At 35.6% G+C, this 21,218-nt stretch overlaps 3 protein-coding genes across 4 annotated transcripts in view; 2 read left to right on the top strand and 1 right to left on the bottom strand.

Moving 5' to 3' along the window:
• Positions 1 to 16,360, top strand: part of LOC115621764 (J domain-containing protein) — a 27,907-nt gene extending 11,547 nt beyond the window's left edge. The window contains exons 3-5 of one of the 2 annotated variants that reach the window (XM_030515498.1): positions 4,637 to 4,738; positions 11,367 to 11,483; positions 14,587 to 16,360. In XM_030515498.1, coding sequence (XP_030371358.1) covers positions 4,637 to 4,738; positions 11,367 to 11,483; positions 14,587 to 14,808 — 441 coding nt within the window. In that variant the 3' untranslated portion in view covers positions 14,809 to 16,360. Of the gene's footprint in view, positions 1 to 4,636; positions 4,739 to 11,366; positions 11,523 to 14,586 lie in introns of both variants that reach the window. The other variant, XM_030515497.1, reaches the window with a different exon arrangement.
• LOC115621765 (male-specific sperm protein Mst84Db) lies at positions 9,644 to 10,189 on the top strand. The gene is made up of 2 exons (XM_030515499.1): positions 9,644 to 9,734; positions 9,792 to 10,189. Exon 2 carries the CDS (start codon positions 9,892 to 9,894, stop codon positions 10,060 to 10,062), a length of 171 nt encoding a protein of 56 aa, XP_030371359.1. The 5' UTR covers positions 9,644 to 9,734; positions 9,792 to 9,891; the 3' UTR covers positions 10,063 to 10,189.
• On the bottom strand, positions 16,355 to 21,218 carry LOC115620267 (prolyl 4-hydroxylase subunit alpha-1). Its single transcript, XM_030513426.1, has 8 exons — positions 21,025 to 21,218; positions 20,806 to 20,957; positions 20,567 to 20,723; positions 18,926 to 19,244; positions 18,392 to 18,868; positions 16,779 to 16,841; positions 16,552 to 16,717; positions 16,355 to 16,491 (listed from the first exon to the last, which is right to left on the bottom strand). The coding sequence occupies exons 1-8, from the start codon at positions 21,216 to 21,218 to the stop codon at positions 16,376 to 16,378; spliced, it is 1,644 nt and encodes a 547-aa protein (XP_030369286.1). The 3' UTR covers positions 16,355 to 16,375.

The raw sequence follows: 21,218 nt of genomic DNA, 5'->3' as shown, positions 1-21,218 counted from the left end.
AAAACACAAAACATTGTAGAAGTGCGGAAAATATTCAAAACAGAAAACTTCATACGCATAGAAACCGGCGTCACCATACTAACTTTTGCATCCCTGACAATTCCGGAAACTATAATGATAGGATATGAAAGAATCAAAGTTCGCCCATACATACCTCTTCCTCTTAGACCCCGCAACTGCCTGAAATTTCGGCGCTCATCTACCAATTACAAGGGCCCTACAGCAGCCGCTAACCCATCCATGGATCAACACACAACTGTAGTAGGAGCCTGTGCCAAGGAAACCGCGCCCTCAATATATAGTTCCCGCTATACCCATCAACCTACACCATATGCTCGAAGCCGACACACACAACACCCACCTCATCTACCCAAATCATCAAACTATCGAGCCACACCCAAGACACCCAACAAAATCTACAAACCAACAGCCCAATAGAAAGAAGAACCACCTCTTTCGCAGATATCTATGATACAATCATGGATCCACTCAACTCACCAAGGACCTTAATCTTCGATCTTTCAGTAACAATCGAAATTCTCTTTCTTAAATTTCCTCTTGAATCTAAGGATGAAAATGAACAAAACATAAAAACTTGTAATTTATCTCATTTCTCTTTTTTCAAAGTCTGTATAAAACAACATTTCTTCAAACAACAAAAAACCATTTCTGATAAATGTTAATACTTGTAGTCCTTCAATGGAATTTAAATGGTTACATAAATAATTATTACGAGTTGCAAATTCTCATAAAAAATCAAAACTCTAAAATAATTTATTTACAAGAAACACACCTGTACACTACACATAAATATTACACATAATATACTCATCCCAATCAATTATAGACTCTACCAAAAATACACATTGACAAACATTGACTCCATAGAACAACAACAAATCATTATCAACACTTCGGCCTTCGACACAGTAGCAGTAAGAAATATATTCTCAAATAAAGTTCACAATAATCTCATCATTCATTCCACCGAATAAGCCTCTTCGCAATAAAAAACCTCAGAAGTACCTTTAATAACATCACATCACCATTGCTAATAACAGGAGATTTCAAAAGCTGGCATTTGCAATTTTCAATTGTAAGTGGAATTGGCAATAATAAAAATAATAATAATAAGAATAATAATAATAATAATAATAATAATAATAATAATAATAATAATAATAATAATAATAATAATAATAATAATAATAATAATAATAATAATAATAATAATAATAATAATAATAATAATAATAATAATAATAATAATAATAATAATAATAATAATAATAATAATAATAATAATAATAACAATAATAATAATAGCAAACTAAGCTATTCTACAACTACTATTGTTACTGATTACAAGTACTTCGTCTAATACCTTACGTCAATTTAATTCTTAATTTGTATGTTATATTTATATTACAACATTTGAATATCCTTACCCTTAACTTATTATCACATTTATAAAATGCCAACAAAGCTGTGTTGCATTTTTAATGCTTTTGAGGTAGTTGAATGGCTATTTCCATATAGAAACATCTGTATAAATAAGTTCTTATTTAATTGGCTTTCAAACAAAATTATATATAGTTGTTTAATTGCATTTAAAGAAACTACACAACTTTCTCCATGATAGTTAACGCTTGAATTGTGCAACCTTCGCAAGCAGAGACCAAACAAGCAAAACAAATTAATTTAACAAGAAAGTTAAGAAAAAAGTATAAATCTTTTTTTAATAAGCCTAACTTGTGAAAAGTCCAACAAACTATGTCAATCCTAGAGCGAAGTGCTGTCAGTGCAAGAGTTTGGAAAATCACAGACCTGGCGAGGGGAAGACATAGCAGCCAGTTCGGCGATCTCCGTCTCAAGACACAGCCGTGGTGTTCAGTTATTTGCTCAGAGGTAGCTGATTATTAACTGATTATTATCGACTACCAAGATGAACTTGACACGTAATGTTGCAGGCAGATTAACGCATTTCAACAAATTTCATTCAAGTATCTAGGTTGGCTTCGCTTGCATTCAATAGCATTGTTTCTTGATGCCTTTTCATTATCCTGTTTTAACTTTCACTCGCACTTGATGGCGCAGCACGGGCTCGGTTGAATTCGCAAATTATTTATGTAATAGAAATACAAATCCTTTGTAAAGCTTTATAATTTTTGGAGCAACGCTTCACGGGAAGATTATATCTGCTTGATTAAATTAGCTGACTTTTAGAAAAAATATAAATAATATAAAAATCAACACTTAAATAACTTCCATTTTACTCGAACATATGTGTCTTATATTCCGCTTTCACAAATAAATAAATATGCACAATAAATAAAGTTTGCTTTATACTGCGCCTAAAATTGATAATACGATTGAGTTAACCAGAAATTCAGGCCTTCCTTCAGTTTTCTTTTGTGTATATTGCAAAAAAAAAGCATCTAAAATAAACATGAGAAATTTTAGTTTTAATCAGTCTCACTCTTAACAAAATTTCTTCTGCAACAAATTGATTTTCTTTTATTTATTTATTTATTTATTTATTTACAGCTTAAAATTAATTATTAAATTACAGATAAGCTATGGCTATAGTGACGTGGCCTTGAGCTTAACTTAAAAATAATATGATAATGGGTTAGTTTATATGAAAAAGTTAATGGGTGCATTCATGAAGATTTTGTGAAATTGTAATAGAACTAGATTTTTTAAGGAACTTTACAAGTATGTTATAAATGGCTTGTATATACGTAAAATGGTTTGATTGTCTTAAATACCCTTTGCCTTAAAATTCCATTTGCCTTCAATTTCAATTTTGCTGAAATGCTGAAAAAATTGTCCCCCTTTTCAGAGAAGATCAATTTCTTGCACTTAAATGCGTGCCAGAAAGTAACATTTCTATTTATTCAAGTGGTTTTATGTTTCGCGCGAAAACGCTATTTGCGACGCCTCCTCCTGCGCCCACGCCCCCAAGCCCACACACTCCCATACACCCACTCGCCAAGTGCGCAGACAGAAGTAATGCGCGGCTTAGTGTGTGCTTATTGTTATGCCACGCACTTTTGATGATTCAATTCCTAATGCCAGGTCTGTGGAGGCCTTGCGGCCTTGCGGCTTTGCTGCTCTTGACAGTTTTTACCTGAGCGATGCCTGCTGCGCCACAGAAACATGCACCACCGCAGGAGCAGCAGCCGGAGCGGGAGCCGGAGCGGGAGCCGGAGCAGGCGCCACTGCAGTGTGGCTGGTTAGGTGAATGGGTGGTTGGCTGGTTGGGTGGTTGGGAGGGAGAGAGGAAGGTAGGCAGACGTCTGCGTCTGAGTTTGCTTGCCTTGTTCACTTGACTAACGAGGCGTACGGAAATCTGAGCAAGAGATATGCGGGCGTCTTCCCTGCGCCACCCATACTAATCAGATTGTGTACAGTGGGTCTCTGACGGAATACTTTAAGCTGAATTAAGCACATTGAAATATTTGATGTTTTGGTTAAGAATTGAAAAGTGTAATTGAAAAGTATTGTAAGATCAAAGACCTACAGGTCTCGGCCTATTTACTTCAAAAACAAAAAGTTTTTTTCATTTTCTTGAAATTGAAATTAACTTAACATGCTATTTAAGGCAGCTGCTTTATTAAATTCGAAATATATTCTGGCTGCCTTCCTACACGATTTCAAGGCCTAGATAAATAAATTTAGGAAGCTGGCTTTTTGTTTATTGACCCTTCGTATGTCTTAAACTCAATTATTTTGCAATGTTCCACTATTCAACGCGAGTTTAACAAGAAATTCAAAATAGCATCTACGGAGCAAATTCAACCAAAATGGTCAGCCAGGATAGATAGACGGCTAAGATGCAAATTTCCAAATTGCGCTGGCTTTTCGCAAACTGGATTTTCATTTAAATTAAATAAGAGCAATTTGCTGACCTCTCAACAAGCTTGACGCACAAAATTTCAAACAACCATAAAACACGTATATTTTATATTTTCTATCCAATGCAAAAAACGACATTGAAATCGGACAAAGTTACTTTGGAAGGGGTTAAAGCCTTAGTAAAAGCTAACTCCATTTTCCATTTCTTCCATTCTATTTAATAATAAAATATATATGGGAATAACTATCTTGTTTCTGCATACATTAAGCCGTGATTTAAGATAAAGACATTCTTACATTGCTTACATTAATATGCACAATCTTTGAGAATAAGCCATATTAAATTTAATATTTTTAATTCTTAAATATAACTTTTGTGCTGGAATATATATAAGAATTGAACAATTCACGACTGGCTTTTAAATTAAATTTCAATTCGAAAGTTATAATCAGAAGAGGGGAAAGTTGTAGTGTCCTTTTATTTTGAGTACTTTTTAATTTGTCTAATATTTAGATGGTGTTGTCCCACTGTACTGTGTAGTCGTATTTGCTGGTGATAAAGGCGGGAAATATAACAACAAAGGAGGGTGGCGCATCAGAATCGTGCACGACATCAGGAATATAGCCATTATAAAATATGCTTGCCTGTGACTTTTTAAAATATTTATGCCCCAAAATGTTTTAGTTAATAAGGAGCGCAAAGAAAAGAGAATTTTATATTTCCATTTACTTAACTTTGTCTCTGGTGGCTTTTCATTTTTCATTTCATGCACAGCCCGAGCAGATACAGGCCGAGTACAAGGTGCTGGCCCTCCAATATCATCCCGACAAGAACAGCGGCAACAAGGAGGCAGAGGCCAAGTTCCAGCAACTGAAGGTAAGAGGCTAACACAAAACAAAAACAACATCAAGAATTGAGGCAGTCAAGCATTTTGCATATTTAATGAAGTACTCGCATCTGCCCTACTCACGATTATTTCGGCAGCGGCAGGCAATATGTTTAATGTGCTCGTCAAAACTTGAAAAGGGCAGGTGAAACATGTTCAACATTTTTCCTCGTCCTGGCCATGGGAGGGGAGGGGAATTGAAAGCTGCGCTGATTTCACATTACCGAACAATTTGACGCTGCTAAGTAAAAAAAAAAAAATCCGGATTCCAAACAGAAGAGCAAGCCAATATATAGCACAAATATACAAACGAGAACAGACCGCTCAGAATAACTTTTGACTGCATAAAACAATGCGTGCCGCACACATACACACACACATGCACACGCACACTAACACTCCTCAATAGCGGGACCCACTGACAAAAGCCTGAAATTGAATTTTCCAAACGACAATGAAAAACAGGCACCCACAGGAGTGGGCCGGCTGTGGGGAAGGAGCGCAACGCCTGCCCTCAACAAACGAGATAAAATAAATTACCTATATTTTATTTGCAAAGCGTTTATTGATTTTTCATGACGAGAACAAAAAATAATACAACAATTTACATATAAATGTGCATGTGTATATGTGGAGTGCGTTTGCCATAGTTATCAACAAAGTGTTGCACTATCAGAAAAAAACCTCTAACGGATGCATGCAGGCATTCAGAATGGATGGCTGATGATGGCGGGAGGAGAGGGTGGGGACTGGCAGGGGGAACCACACTCGTATTGTCTGTGATGCCGTATAGAACTCGTATTTCAAAATGTTTACAGCTTTTATTCGTGAAATCAATTTTGAGTCAACACTACAGTTAGTATTTACAAATTATCTTTTAACTAATTATATAGGAATAAAAAAAAAAGAAAATAAAAAGCAAACAACAATTTACATATCAATGTGCATGTGTGTACATTATATGCGTATATCAACTATCAAAAGAAAAGTAATGAAAAAAAAAAATGGATGGCTGATGATGGCGGGAGGAGAGAGTGGGGGCAGGCAGGAAACAACAAATAGGTAATACATTCAGATTGCCTATGATGCTGTATAATGCTCGTATTTCAATATGTTTAAAGCTATTATTCGTGAAATCAATCAATCAATCAACACTACTGGTATTGTTTACAAACTACCTTTTAACTAATTATATAGGAATACGTGAAACAAAAAAAAAGAAGCTCCGATATTGATAGGCAATTGCAGATTTGGGATGTTGTATGTTAAGTCCAAAATCAAATACACTTTAAAGCTTAAACATTCTGTTGATAGTTGTTTTTATTCAAAAACAAACGATAGTTTGCTATTTATTTAAACAATTTGCTTAATGGCTAAATTAAATAATATTTGCACTAAAGCTTAGAAGTAACAAATTTAGAAAAGTAATTATGGTAATTAATTTATGCAGTTTTGCACACAATATACAAGTATATGAATAATTGGCACTATATCTTTTTCTTCTTTCTATAAATCTTTAATCTTTATTTAATACCTGTGCTAGGTTGGATGTTTATTAAATTTTATGATCAATTTGACAATTTTTAATCATGGTTCTTGTCATGATGGTGGCGGCGAAAACAGAACCGACTGCTTACTCAAGGAACGAACGCGCATTGGGGGATTCCTGCTACTATATATCTTGAGTTAATAAAAATGTGCATATCATTATTTCCTCTAAAGAATGTGTGTTATATCAGTATATCAGTATACCTAACATCTATAGTAGATATGAACACTCAAGAACAGACAAACTTTAATAATATTTTCAAAAGCATTCTGAAGAGGTGTAGAAGAAACTGATCCACCTAAAATAATATAATAATAATGAAAATATACTTAAATATAGTAATTGGCCGAAAATGGATTTAGGCAGCACAGAGATATATTTAGGAGGAGGCATCGTATTTTAATTTAGGTACTTTTCGAATTATCAAAGAAGATCAAGGGTTCGATTGTTCCCAAGCAGTGTACCTATATTCAAGACTATTTTTTTTTAGCTTATCATGTATAAAATATACCCTTTTCCAAAGAGTAAAACTATAAAAAATCTATGTAAAACAGTAGAAAACATTTTCATTGCTAGGGCTGGAGCCAGTCTGATATTTGAACACAAGTTCCACAAAATAACTACGAATAATGAAACAATAAGCTCACTCAGAAACAAAAGTGAAACCAACACATTGAGCTTATTTTTAAGCAGTTGGCTCTTTTTTTCAAATTCAAAAATTCAATTCCTATTAGTACAATGATGCAATACTTTGTAACTACAAAGTGAATTTTGTGGCTAATTTTAATTGTTTCTCATGAGTCTGAACGATGCTATTAGGATAAAAAATCATTTGAAAATATGTCAAAAGTTTATTTAAAATTGACGTTTGCTTGACCTTTCCACGCCGCCGTAGAAAAATGTTTATTCTGGCAATTTCAGCTACGGCCAAGTTAATGTTGAATGTTTTTCACTTTCCTGGAAAATATTTTTGTCCAGCGGCAAAAAGTCAAGTCTGGCGTAATGTGACTTATGGGTCGGACCATAAAAATAACACTACAATTTGCAGCCCGTAAATACAAACAAACATATGTACGGACATATTTCTGCACACGAGCTGGACACGCCGTAAATTCTTGTTTGCATACGCGCGGGCGTAATAACAACAACAACCTTTTATGTAGATCTGCCTTGTATATACAGGGCATATATATGTAGATACAGTACATGTAGCCATGTTGGAATTTTATAGGTACCGTAGGTTTTATGTACGTGGCGAGCAATAAAACCAATGGAGAAAGTTTGTGGACGACCATGAAACGCTTAAAGTGCGAGGCTCCGATTTTTAGACATAAAGCTTAAAGAGCCTTTTAAAGCCAAGTGCCACACACAGGCACCATGCAAAAATTATAAGGCTATGGGATGCGAGGCCCCAGATAGGCATGCACACACATGTCTAGCAGGCAGTTTATTATTATATCGCTGGGGCATGTTTCGTATCTAACGCAAAAAATAATCAAAAGAGAATGTTAGAGTTCAACAAGACAAACAGTGTAATACCCTGTAGCCAACAAACCTCCGCCACTCTGTTATATGAGTTTTTATAGGTGTGCATAGCAGGAGAAAAAATAAGCAGGTGAGCAAATGTTTCACTAATAACTTTTCTTGGCATAAATCGATGAGTTGTAAAAATTGAGGTACAGAAAAAGTATTAATAGTTTAACCTATTTAGCTTAGGAAGTGAGAACAGTATTCTGTAGTGAGAAGGTGAGGAGAAGGATAATAGAAAAGAAAAAATAAACTCCTGCTATCTGGGAATTGGAGGAGTCTACATACAAATCTGGATCAATGAAGGTTTAGCGTATGTTATAGTCTAGACATAAATTTAGACAGGTAGATCGATACTATATGCTTTATGGACAGGAATAACCTCCCCTCTGCGTGTTACACACTTTACATAAGCCCTTCGGGTGCAGGGTATACAGAGAAATCGAAACAAAGTTGTGCCTGCAAACAAGTTACAACTCAATTTTCAGCTGCCATTGGCAGCCAAGGATCTCAACTTGACAGCAACTGCCGCAGGCTCTGGCCAGACATGACAAAACTCAGTCATTCGCAGTCCATAGTCCCTGAAGACAAGGTCATGCTTGTATCAGACCAAAACAAATAAACCGCTAAATGTTTGATTAAAAATAGATATAGCACGGGTTATGCAAATGAAATTGGTTGCAAAATTGTGAGCGGCGCAACTTATTTATTTAGGATTTCAAAATTGAACCGCTTGCGATGCTGTGCTGTAATAAATAAAAATAATTAAATAGCAATAATCAAAAATAAATTAATTAAAAAGCAACTACAACTAACATCATACAATTTATATCTAGAAATTTGAATGAACAATTTAATTTACAATTGAGTTCGAATTTTAAAAGTTATAGTTTGTTTTTGTCACAGTCTAATAAATCATAGTTTTTCTGATCAATGATAATATTTATAATTGTAAAAAATGAAAATTGTGTCAGATAACATCAGAAGTCTAATAATATACATTACAATATTTATTTCTTTGACTTCCGTTAGCAAAGGTTAAGTAATATTTATCAGCTGTCATCTAACTTTTATTCAAGCACCTCGACTTGGGCATATTTTTGCCAAAGATATGTTTTATTCATAGATTAGAGCTGGCCAGTGACATATGTACTTAGGGGAGCAAGCCAGAATACAACTAATAATCCAAGTGCCTTATCCGTTTGAATATATATTCACAATATAATTATTTCGATGTAATTAAACACTAATGAGTTTGTCTATGAAACAATTCATTTTTGTGTTTTAATCAGCTTTGGAGCCTGCATTGTGATTGGATAGTCAGCTTTTCAAATTTAGTTCGTTCGCCCACACATAAATTTTTCAGCAAATTAAATAATTACTATTTACTATTTAGACTAAAAAGTCTTAAAAATAAAAGTTTTTAAGCAATTGAAGTTCTTAGCCTTTAAATGGCATTAAAAGAAAGCTACATTTTAAAAGACGACAACTTCTTAAACTTAATTGTAAATGAGGATCATATTAAGAATAAGGCATAAAATATTATATATTTGATGGATTGATTTACTTTACAGCCTTTACTTTATGCCTTTAAATGGCATACAAATAAATATACATTTTCAATTACGACAACTTCTTAAACTTAAATGTAAATGAGGGTCATATTAGGCTTATGAAATAGCTTGATGGGCAGAGTTTTAACGCTTCTAGATGTGTGTTTAGCATATATAAACATAAATATTTTAACTCAGCCGTCTTTGATATTCCACTCCAGCATCCTTCAGGTTTTACATTTTCACACATTTTCCAAACTCATTCTTTACTCAAAATTCAAACTTTCAACATCGGCAACAAAGAAATAGTTTTTTGTTACAACATTCAGCTTGTCCTTTTTCCGTAATCAAGCCAAGGCAAGTACAAGTATTGCTCTACTTGAAATGATCCTTATTTAATCCGACTGTTTACAGCGGTCCATGTGGCTTTTTTAGAAGGAAAACAGGATAATACCTATTGCTGTGTAGTCGCAGGTCATTTTTCTACCAATTTTAGATTCAATTTCAATCTAAAATGTGTGGAGGTCCGTGCGGTTGTTGCCCCGAGTGTGGACCGCCATGCGGCGGACCCTGCTGCAAGGGCTGCTGCGTCGAGCTCTGCTGTACACCCTGCACCCCGGCCTACCTTCAGTGCTCCTTCTCATGCTGCGGCCCGTGCTGTGGACCTTGTGGTCCGTGCTGTTAGACACAGGTTGCCATGAGGACTGGTGTGAGGTCTTGCACGCTGATTTGCTGTGCACACAGATCTAGCAATGATAGGATAACGATAAAAAGCGAAATATCAAGGAAATATAGGCAACAAAATATAATAAGTTATGCATTTCTTCATTCCTATTCCATATTGCAGTCAAATCCAGTCGAACTGAACCGTTCAGGCTATAGGTTAATTGCAGATTAAAGTTTTTTGAAACAAAAGTAGATTTTGCTTTTCCTGCTTCAATAAGAAACAGCATAACAGATTGTTTTCCAAATCACCTTTAAGAAAACTGGGAGAAATTGTGTTCAGTTTAATATTCCCGAATAACACAAGACGCCTTTTCCGTTTTCAAGGTCTTGTGCGAGTCCTGTTTAATGTTTAATGAACATGAATAAACAATTCTGCTTCTTTTCGACCGGTTTTGCTTTAGCTCGTAAGCAATTGAATTAGTTTATAAACCAAATTAAATGCATTTGCAATTTGTTGGACATTATTAGATTTATAGTTTGAAATTAAATTCTGTTTCATCAACCATTTTTTTCAAACATAAATATATATAAAATATAAATAGAAATACATATAGAAATAGAAATGCAGCTTTCATTTTAACTGACAAGTCTTCAGTAAATATGTCTGGTATGCATCCAAGTATTAATTAAATCAGACCATCGGCTAAACATGTGCTTGAAAGGTTGTTGAAGGACTTGCCTTCCGGGTGATAACGAGCCGTGTAAGTCGTGCTACCTTCATTGGACATTGGCTGACCCAGTTAATCAATGAGTAGCAAAATAATTGATTATCATGTAGCCGGCCAAATAACAAGCAGGTCCACAATAAAATCTCAGTCCTCCTTACATATAGTTTATACGAGAGTAGCATAAGAGTGTGTTTGCACTGAATAACTAAGAGGCTGGCAGTGGGCGGATAATTTGCTTCGCTGTTCTGCTTGATGTGTTTGTATGTGTGCTGTTTTATGGCATTACTCTGGGTCTGCCAATGTGTGTTTATGTTGTGCTGTGCTGTGTGTGTGTGCGCGCGTCTTGTTCACATACTCGTAAATCACAGAGCAGGCATGCCAATAAGTATGCTATGAAAATTGATTAATATGCAGTGGCAAACGAAAAGGGCTTTGAATTTCAGTTGATTTTGCACTTGAATAAATTTGACTTTCATCACATGGAGAGACGGAGCTGCCCATGGGCATAAAGTGTGTCAAATGCAAATAGGCAGTGGAACGTATTATTTAAATATATTTTTAAGCAAACGTCTTCTTCTTCCACGCTATGTTGCAGGAGGCCAAGGAGACGCTCTGCGATCCGGAGAAGCGCGCCATCTACGACAAGTGGCGCAACAGCGGAATCTCCATGAGCTACAAGCAGTGGCTGGGTATGAAGGAGCACGTGGGTCAGGTGAGAAGATACACAATTGCGGAGAAAGTGGATAAAGAGGTATGACCATTGGGCAAGGAACAATGCAAAGCAGAGAAGTAGTCAAATAAATCAAACAAAACCAAAACCTGAATCCAAAAACCAAAAAAAGTCTGTAGTCTGTGTATATATGTGTGTCTGAGTGTGAGCCACAAAAAGGAACTGGGTGCCGATGTGCCGCTTAATGCTTCTCATAATCTTTGTGTAACTAACTGTAGTCTTCCAACCTAATATTAGATCACTAGCATCAAAAAAACCCCCCTCTAAATTGTCGAATATTACTCTGTGGCTACTTTTTGTGTTTTTGCATTTTTTCTACCTTTACTGAAGTATTTCTGCTTTCAAAACATTTCTTAACATTATTTGGCCTTGTAAAACATAAGAAATGATTTGAAACTTTTCCAAAACTTAATGCTTGCATTTATTAAAGAGTCCCTTTAAAATATTTAGCAATTGTTTTATTTGATATTTATAGACGTTTTTTGATTTGTTAAAAATGAAATTAAAACTAGTATACAGGAATACCTACCTGTATACAACACTAAAGTAGTTTGAAAGTGAAGATAAAATGTACGGGAAGAATCAGATGAAATATGAAAAATATTTAGCAATTCTTCTGTCTTAATATTTTATAATTTTTCGAATTAAAATTTCTTTAAAGAAAATATAACAATTATGGACAATTAAAAAAAATATATATAATTATAATCCTGTTGTCAAAAGTTTTCAATTTTCATAAAACAGCTGCACAATATTCTGGGTAATAAAATCTGAAACTACAACGCTTCTAAATAAGTATTTTGCTATAAATTATTATATTGTTGTGAGCTATAAATAATTTTGATTTAAGTTTTTAGTTTCCAGAATCATATTCAAAATCTCACTCAAAATATTATAATTATACACTGCCCGTTTTTATAGGCCATTCTTCCATATACTTGTATAAGAAAACTATTATCTTTTAATACAAAGAAGCTTAAATTCTTTAACTAGATCTTTACAAATGGTTATACTATAGTACGCCTAATTACAAAATATGCAAGTTTCCCATTAAGTTGACACATAACTTTTTATATTTGTTTAATAATTGTTTAATGAAATCTAAAACCTAACTGAACTTTTACAAGAAATCATGCCTTACCAAAATATAAATTAAATTTTGTTGAAAAGGCCTTTACTCCTTAAAATCCTACACTTACATACTTACCTACAGTTGATCCTTACTCTCAATAGCTTAGCTACGGTTGTGTTTGCCAGCAGTTGTCGTAAAATACACAATATGTGTTTGTTGTTGTCACACAGGGCTTTCCATTTAATGATAGCAGTAAGGGTGCCTGAAACTATGAGCTAATGGCCATAAAACATGTTACAAGAAAGCAGCAAGGATAGCACACTTAATTTTGAGCTAGCGAGCCGTATTTCAACCTACTCTGTTCACACTCGAACACCAAAAAGCAAACACTGGCAACTTTTTGAAAATAAAACAATTTTTGTTATATTTCGTAAAACTTTAAGTACAAAGACTGGTCAGCAAAGAAACATTATCATTAATTAATTGTTCATCAATCATGAGAATAGTTTTTGAAGTCAAGAGAAATGCGAGCTGTGAATGAAATTATTAATTCATTTTCATGGAATTCAGTACTTTAGTACTTTTTGACAGCTTTGCAATTGTTTTGTATACATTTGTCAGAAGTTGGATAAAACAAACATTAAGTATACGCTCAGTTGTCGCACCACGGAATGGAATGGAATAACTAATCTCCTGTCGCGTCACGGACGCAACTGACTGCCACTTTATAGTATTGTTGTTCCGCATTTGATATTGTTATGCATGCCCAGACGATTTACTGGCCTGTTTACTTGCTCTATGCTAATTTCCGTTCCTCTGTCCAACGGAAGTGGCTGCGCATCCATCAGCATTCTGACGGCAAATAACCAACTCGCATGACATCTGTCCCTGTCGTCGTCGTCGTCGTCGCTGTTGTTGTTGTTGCTGTCGTCCTTGCTTGTAGAGACGCCCCTTGCATATCTGCCATCAACATCAAATTTTCACCTAATTTGCAGCCTTTGCGGTTGCCTGCAATTTCAGTCGGCAATTTCAAGTTTTGATGTCTGTTAAAGCATGACGAGCATTCCTCCAATTTATGACCACTTTGGGCGGCCAGGCTGAAATAGTTTTGTGGTTTGCTGGACAAGCAATTTCGCATACACTGCAAAAAAAATGAATATGCCACAAAACTTTATGAAAATTGTGCCAGAGATTGCTTATTTACCTTTAAAGCTAATCTGCATCAGCTTAAATAGGAAAAATATAATCATTAAGTAATCCCTAAAAGGTATTCGAATGAATTGGGAAACCGAAAGCCTTTACAAAACAATGTGATTAAATTTCTGCATGACCTGACTATCTTTCTGTGTCAATATTGGTTGAACTGGAGATAACTGACGTGTAAACATCTGACGTGTAAACATCTGACGTGTAAACATCTGACGTGTAAATATCTGACTTGTAAACATCTGACGTATAGACATCTAACACGTGATAGATAGGTCCGAATAGAACTCTGAAAAAGAAATTATGTAAAAGTTTGACATTATTTTGAAACTACCACAAAAATGGTAAACAGTACAATAAATATTTATTTCGGTTACATGTTTAATTTGTGATTTGTTGAGTTTTATTTTAAATGTTTTTATTTTATTTAAAACAAATGCATATTTTCACCATTTCTTTATTGAAAGCGGCACATGGGGCACCACTCCTTAATACAACTTTTTACACGTATACTTTATTGTATTGGAACCATACAAAATATATGTCTAATCTAGTGTTATGCAAATGACCCAAGATAAAGAAGTCCTCTAAGCAGCCCGTTCCCTGCGCACATACCTACATATACATATGTATATAGTTTTTTCTTAATTTTTTGAACGTACCTCTTCATCCAAAAACTCTGAGTGTTAGCCAGCAATGCTCGATTGTAAATACACACCCCATGCTATACTATATTACTATATTTTGATTTTCATTCATAAGCCACATTCATTTAATTTCCAAAAAATATTCTGCCTTTAATCAAAGTCCATGCATTGGGCCACACCCAAGACCAAGGATCGTATGTTGCCGGAGACTAGCGCCCCGACTGGGGCCAGCAGCAGCGGTGGCTTGTCCGCTGCCTCTCCCAACCCGGCCCATCGCCGTGCCTCCGAGGGCGGGGCTGCACTCTACTACGGCAATCGCAAGGGCGAGTGGGGTGGCGAGAACACCGATGTGGCCAATAAATTTCGTAATTACGAAATCTAAATGGCCTGACAGTTTGAATTGTATGGAAATTGGATGAGAAGTATATGCGGAGCGGATGTGGAAGCTGTGGCTGTGGAGAAGTGTAAAATGAAGCTATAGATTCCTTGAAAATGCAAGCAAGCGTCGAAAAAATTGAAAAAAAAAATATTATGCATATATCTATGGTCTCTACACATGACCAATACCTTCATATATATCGATGTGAGTTTTAATTCCAGTTCAATTTAATGGCAAAGAAATCGCATACACAAATATCAAAGCTCTCTATATACAAATACATAATGTCAAAAGCAGAGAACAAAACGGCAAGTTTAGCATTTAAGCGCGAAATGAATATTTCAGCAAAAGTTATTTAACTTACAATTATCAAGCATGTGCTACACAAAATATATATATATATATATATCAAAATACATATACGATTCAATATACTATGTTTATTCATTAATGTAAACTTACAGCGTTGCAAATTATATACATGTGTATAGATGTACAAAAAAATATGAAGAAAAAATGGTAATTAATATAAGAAAAAGAAACTGTAATTTCAATAAACAAATGGAGTGGCCGAGGTAAGAGTTTTAGTTAAAATCTATTGAGACATTTGAAAACAACTAGTCAAATTTTAAATGTTTAGCTGCAAATGTTAAATGATTGTATATCAGTGTTACATAAACAAAGTAAATATATTTGTCTATTAATCTACAACTATTTATATATCGATGTATGTAACATGTGCCCCTACAAGACAATCCCTTTGGAAGTGTTTAACCATGCACTAAAAAACTGAAACTAAAACTAAATCTATAACTAAAAGTGAAACCTAAAGCTTTCATCACCAACTTGGAGCAATTCGCCCACCACAAAAGTCAACTTTGCCGAGAGAAATCAAAAAAGAACAAAAAGAAAACAAAAGCGAATTTAAAAACTTTATACACTAAAAAGAACATTGCGTAATCAAAGAAACTTTCACTTGGTGTCCTTTTAAAAGCGAAACTGAACTATTTTATTTATGCAAGTATTTAAAAACAATAAAAAAGCTTAAAAAAATGAATAAAATTCAAAAAAAGAAATAAAAATGTTAAAAGTAAGAAAATTTACAAAAAAAATTTAAAAAATAAAATCAAAAATGTAAGAAAAAAAATGATAAAATGTTTTGATGCAGTGTTGTTTTTAAATCGATGTGTGATGAAGTTTTCAAATGTTATACAACAACAAAAATCCATGCATTGCTATAATTATAACTATTGTGAACCCAATTATGCAAAATGTAAGCGTTACTCGCATTAACTACACACATTACATTATACGAGTATAGATGTTTAGTTCTAAGTCATATTGAATTTTATGCAAATACACACATATTATACATACTGACGGGAAATGAAGAGGATTTCAAGCAGAGAGCCAAGGACAGCTTTCTTGGCCAGTTGCAAAAATAAATGTTACATTTACTTTCGAGAGGATATGTAAGAAATTTCAAAAGAAAATCAATAAAAACTATGAGTATTTGAAGGGGGTTTCCTCAATAGTGAAACTTCAGGTATTCAAATTCAAAAGTCTTTTATTATTGCAGCTTATGTTTTAGGTTTTTTATTTGGCTATAGGAGGCGAGTGAATCATCCCAGACCTCGCAAGGACGCTTATCGCCCTGTATGTACTCTCGTATCCAACGATTTTGAACTGCAAAGTAAACAACATAAAATTGTTGAAATAATTTTGAAAAGAATTCCGTACACTCACCCCACTTGGAGCCCACAATAATGGGGCAGGCGCCATGCAAAGTCTGCTCGTTAGGCGCACCACTGGCATGTAAATTATACCAAAAGGCTGCAGATCCCTTCTTGGGCATCAGTAATTGTTTGAGGCGTGGAAAGGCGGTGCCACCACCCTGAGCCACGTCCGAGAGCTGTGTGAGGCGGAGATGTGAGTAAACAACAAATGCCATAATAATAGACTGGCATACTTACATAGAACAGCACTGTGGCGATGCGGTTGCCCCATTCGACAGGACTCACCTGATTTGTTTCAAACTGAAATGATTTCAAGCTAATCATTAGTTGTAAAATGCATTTGAGAGCTTCAACCACGATAGGGATGTATTCAGCTTCTAACAATTACAATATACCAAGAATTGTAAGAGCAAATAATAACGAAATAATAATGAGGTAAGTATAGGAAAGCAGTCACAATTATGTTAACAAGTTGTAAGTATATGGATTTAGTTGTATAATAACAAATTGTCTTTAAGTATTCGTTGAATATTTGTTTACCATTTTAATGTAATAGTAGTTTTCAAGTACTTATTTAAGGCACACACTCCTTAATTTGTATTCGTGTTCAATTAAAATCAGAAAACGTTTATTATTAGTACAATTATTATTATTAAATTACTTTATTATTTGACCGTCCACGTTTGTTGCAAGGAAATGCCATCACGGATTGTGTCGTCTATTTTTTTATACGACGAAATTTCAGTATTGCTCTACAAGCTAATATTATTATACATTATTACCCATTATTATCCAGAAACGAACTGACAATGGGATTTCTGCTATCTACTTCAGCTATGCCAAGCCCCCATTATTTTTTAAGTGTCATTAACAGTTTTTAAAACAAACTTCATATCTATTATTTGTAATCTGAGCATTTAATATTGTTATACCCTGTACCCGTAAAATGAGTGTGCGAGTGTTGAATGCCTATGCGCATCTATTCGTGTCTGTGTAAACATGTCAGCCAAACAGCAACATCAACAACAGCCGCGGGCAGCGCTTGAGCAGCGCTGCAGCAGCAAATATATTTATGGCTATAACTTCTTGTTAAATTGGTCTATCATAGTGAAACTTGGCATACGGATACATAATAACTAACTCGGGGTATTTCCAAAATTTTAGTTCAAAATTGCAAGAATTACGGGAGTTAGAGAAAATCGCGATTTTCTGGGGAGAGGTCTGCGTATTCACATAAGGCATTTGAGACTAAAATTTGGTGTTCCTAGGTCTTATAGTCTCCGAGATATAGGCGATTATACGAATGGAAATTCGGGAAAACCCCCATAGGTTGGAAGTGGGGGGGAAAATAAAAAACATAAAGCAAACTCGTATAGAATACACATATAAGGCATCTTTGTGCAAAATTTGGTGTCTATATCTCTTATAGTCTCTGAGATCCAGGTGTTCATACGGACGGACAGACAGACAAACAGGGCTAGATCGACTCGTCTCGTCATGCTGATCAAGAATATATATACTTTGTGGGGTCTACCACGCCTCCTTCTGCCTGTTACATTTTTCAGCTCCCGCAAACCTAATATACTTCTGTACATTTCATGTACAGAGTATAACAATGTTATGTACAATGTTAGGTACAATGTTAGGTACAATATTAGCTACAATGTTAGCTACTATGTTAGCTACTATGTTAGCTACAATGTTAGGTACAATGTTAGGTACAATGTTATGTGCAATTTTAGGTACAAGTCGTTATAAATTCAATTATAGCTATGTTTTCCATCAAGCTTCCAAATAAATTTTAAATTAGTTTATCAACATATCGTAAATATCAAACTCATTTTACTCACCGCCGGCGGAAGGAAATAATCAAAGTGCTGTGCATAGTGGCCGCCTACTCCGTAATTGGAAAACTGATGATCCTCGGCATAGTCCATGTTCAAATTGGTCATGTCGGCCACACGTTCATCTATGGTTTGCAGCACCTTGTGCGTTGTTTTGGGCATGAATTGAAACTGGCTCGTGCGTACGGTCGAAACCACCGAGGTATTGTCTCCCATCACTTGGGCGCGTTCAAATCTGTTCTTGGTCAGGTTCTTGATAATATCGATTTCGCCCTGATAAATGACATCGTGATAAACGACTAGCAGCGGCTCCCGCTGCAGCTCCTCGACTTTCAGGGGTGCTAGGATTAGAAAAGGATGCGTTTCTGACATGAAGCCGCAGCGCAGGTCCCGGAACTCAGCGGGTGGTGGTCGAATGTGACCGCTGCAAGTGTATCGATATAGGATATCGTCCGGTAGGCCTGTAAAATCCTCCGGCACGGGCTGCAAAGTTAGCACAAATCAGTCAACCGAATATTTGGAATATCAATTTAGCTTTACATCATGCTCATCCGTAATATTCTTCGACTGCGATAGTTTGTCCTTGTTGGCCTGCATAAAAGTCTCGTAATTCTTGGCATGCTGCTCGCTAGCAGGCTGTAATTCGATAAGCTCGTGATAGGTGCTATTGGCCCCTTGGAAATCTTCGAGCTCCACTTTGGTCTCCACCAGTAGCGCCAGAATCTGTGGTTGCAGCTCCAATGACTCTTCATTCAAGCGCTGGCGTGCCTCCAGCGCCCAGGAATGTGCCAGAAGCGTTTTCCTATCCTGCAGCGCCTGACGTCCAATATCCAGACAAAGCTGAGCATCTAGCTCGGTGCTGCACAAATGAGAAAAATTTCATTGAATTAAATTTGAATGAAACATTTAAATATAAATAAAATGCATTTATTTTCTGCCCAAATATGCAGTTTTGCTTAAAATTTATGTATATTTATTATATTTTTCACATAATTTATATTGTTTAATTATGCAATATTTGTATATTGAGAAAATTTTAATATTCAGAGATATTCCGCCTGCTTTATAAATTAAAGAAAGAGAAGTAACGTTTCTAATGTTGCAGATATGGTTCTCTGATCCAAACTCTATTGACAGACAGGACAGACAGACAATTACCCTTAATTGTTGAGCTACCAATATTTTTGCAGCTGTTTTGAAAGCTATAGCCAACAAATAAAATAAGTTGACTTTCAACAACGTTAAACGTATTTATTGTTAATCCCCAATGGCAACTATTAAGTACATTATGGCTGTGCCTCTGACCAAGACTTCGTCAAAAGCAACAACAAAAAGCGAGATCGACGCAACCGTGTACGAAGAACTGAACTGCGCGAGCGGGCAACAATTCGAGACTAGACTTTGACATCGCACGACCCTAACATTGCAGCTGCATTTCAGATCAGATGAGAGCGAGAGCGCTGCCAAGTCACAATGTTAAGTAGAGCAAGAGAGCGCTGCACAAGCAGCCGATTTACATTATGTTGTGTTACAGAGATTTTTTATGTAAACGGCAAACACAATATGTGTTATGAGTTTAAGTTATAAGTTTAGGGCAGATATCAATTCGAATTGGGTGACTTCGCCGAACAGTATTATTAAAAGCAGTTCGAGAAGAAAGAGTGGATAACCAATATTAGCAGACGTCGTCCTTTTAAATGAAATTAAGAATATTGGTAATAATTCAGTATAATTCAGAAATGACTAAAGATTTATTAATTTCAACATTACTGCCATTTGTATATATTTTTGTATATACTGAAAATTACAGCAAATAATATAGCTGCATGCCTTAGTTTATGTAACATTTTTGTCACACCGTGGATGCATTGTTAATAATTTGTATCATATACTCGGAAATCCTTTCACAACTTACTGATTATTAAAAGCCATCAATGATAAAAATATCATACCGTAATCGAGAGACCTACCATTAATATGAATTTTGAATCATCTCTAGATTTTAATTCACAGTCTTGAAAATGTGTACTAAATAAAAATACTTCAAAATTGTACTAATCCAGAAATCAATCTAAAAAATCTCCTATTTTCCCGTTTAAATCTATGAAAATAAAGTACATATGATTGCCCAATAAATTAAAGACTGCTTAGTTGAAAGTATAATCGAAGCAAAACACTCACCCATAGGGTACACCATCGAGAATGCCAGCCGCTATATCCTTAGTGGGTAATCGGTAGATATATTGCAGACGCAGCAGACCATCGATGGCGCCTGCCACTTCTCCCGAGCTGGGCATTCTCTTGTTACGACGCAGCTTGTGGAGACGTCCAAGTGCCACTGCAAAGGGCACACAGTGCGTATGATTAATGGAACTCAACTCATCTCGTCTCAGCTAGACTATGCAAGCCATTATACTCACTGGAGCCGGTTTCGGTTGACATCAGATTCTCAACGCGTTGCCAGTCCAGCGTCAGTCGCTTTGTAAGCACAAATTTGTTGAGGGGACTCTGGAAGTAGGCGACCCCCTCACTGGCAGCTTCGTCCCGCTCCCGTTCAAATTCGATCAGACGTCTGTTGATTGAGTTGCGTTCAATTTAATTACGTTATGCTGTGTGGCAGGGCCCGACTACAAACTCACGCCTTCAGAAAATCCAATTTGCTCTCATTATCGGCTATAAACTTTTGCATATGCAGCAGCAGTCTCTGCTCGTAGCCAAAGACCTTCGTCATTTCGTGAATGGAGGAATAGAACTCGGCAGCTGCCAAGTTTCCGACCAACAGCAACAGCACAGCTGACACCCTGAGTACGAATATCTGGCCCGTTGGCAACAT

This window comes from Scaptodrosophila lebanonensis, unplaced genomic scaffold, assembly GCF_003285725.1.
Source record: "Scaptodrosophila lebanonensis strain 11010-0011.00,11010-0021.00 unplaced genomic scaffold, SlebRS2 tig00000024-arrow-pilon, whole genome shotgun sequence".
Lineage (NCBI taxonomy): Eukaryota > Metazoa > Arthropoda > Insecta > Diptera > Drosophilidae > Scaptodrosophila > Scaptodrosophila lebanonensis.
The sequence above is the reverse complement of the archived record's forward strand: the minus strand, read 5'-3'. Positions and strand labels throughout refer to the sequence as shown.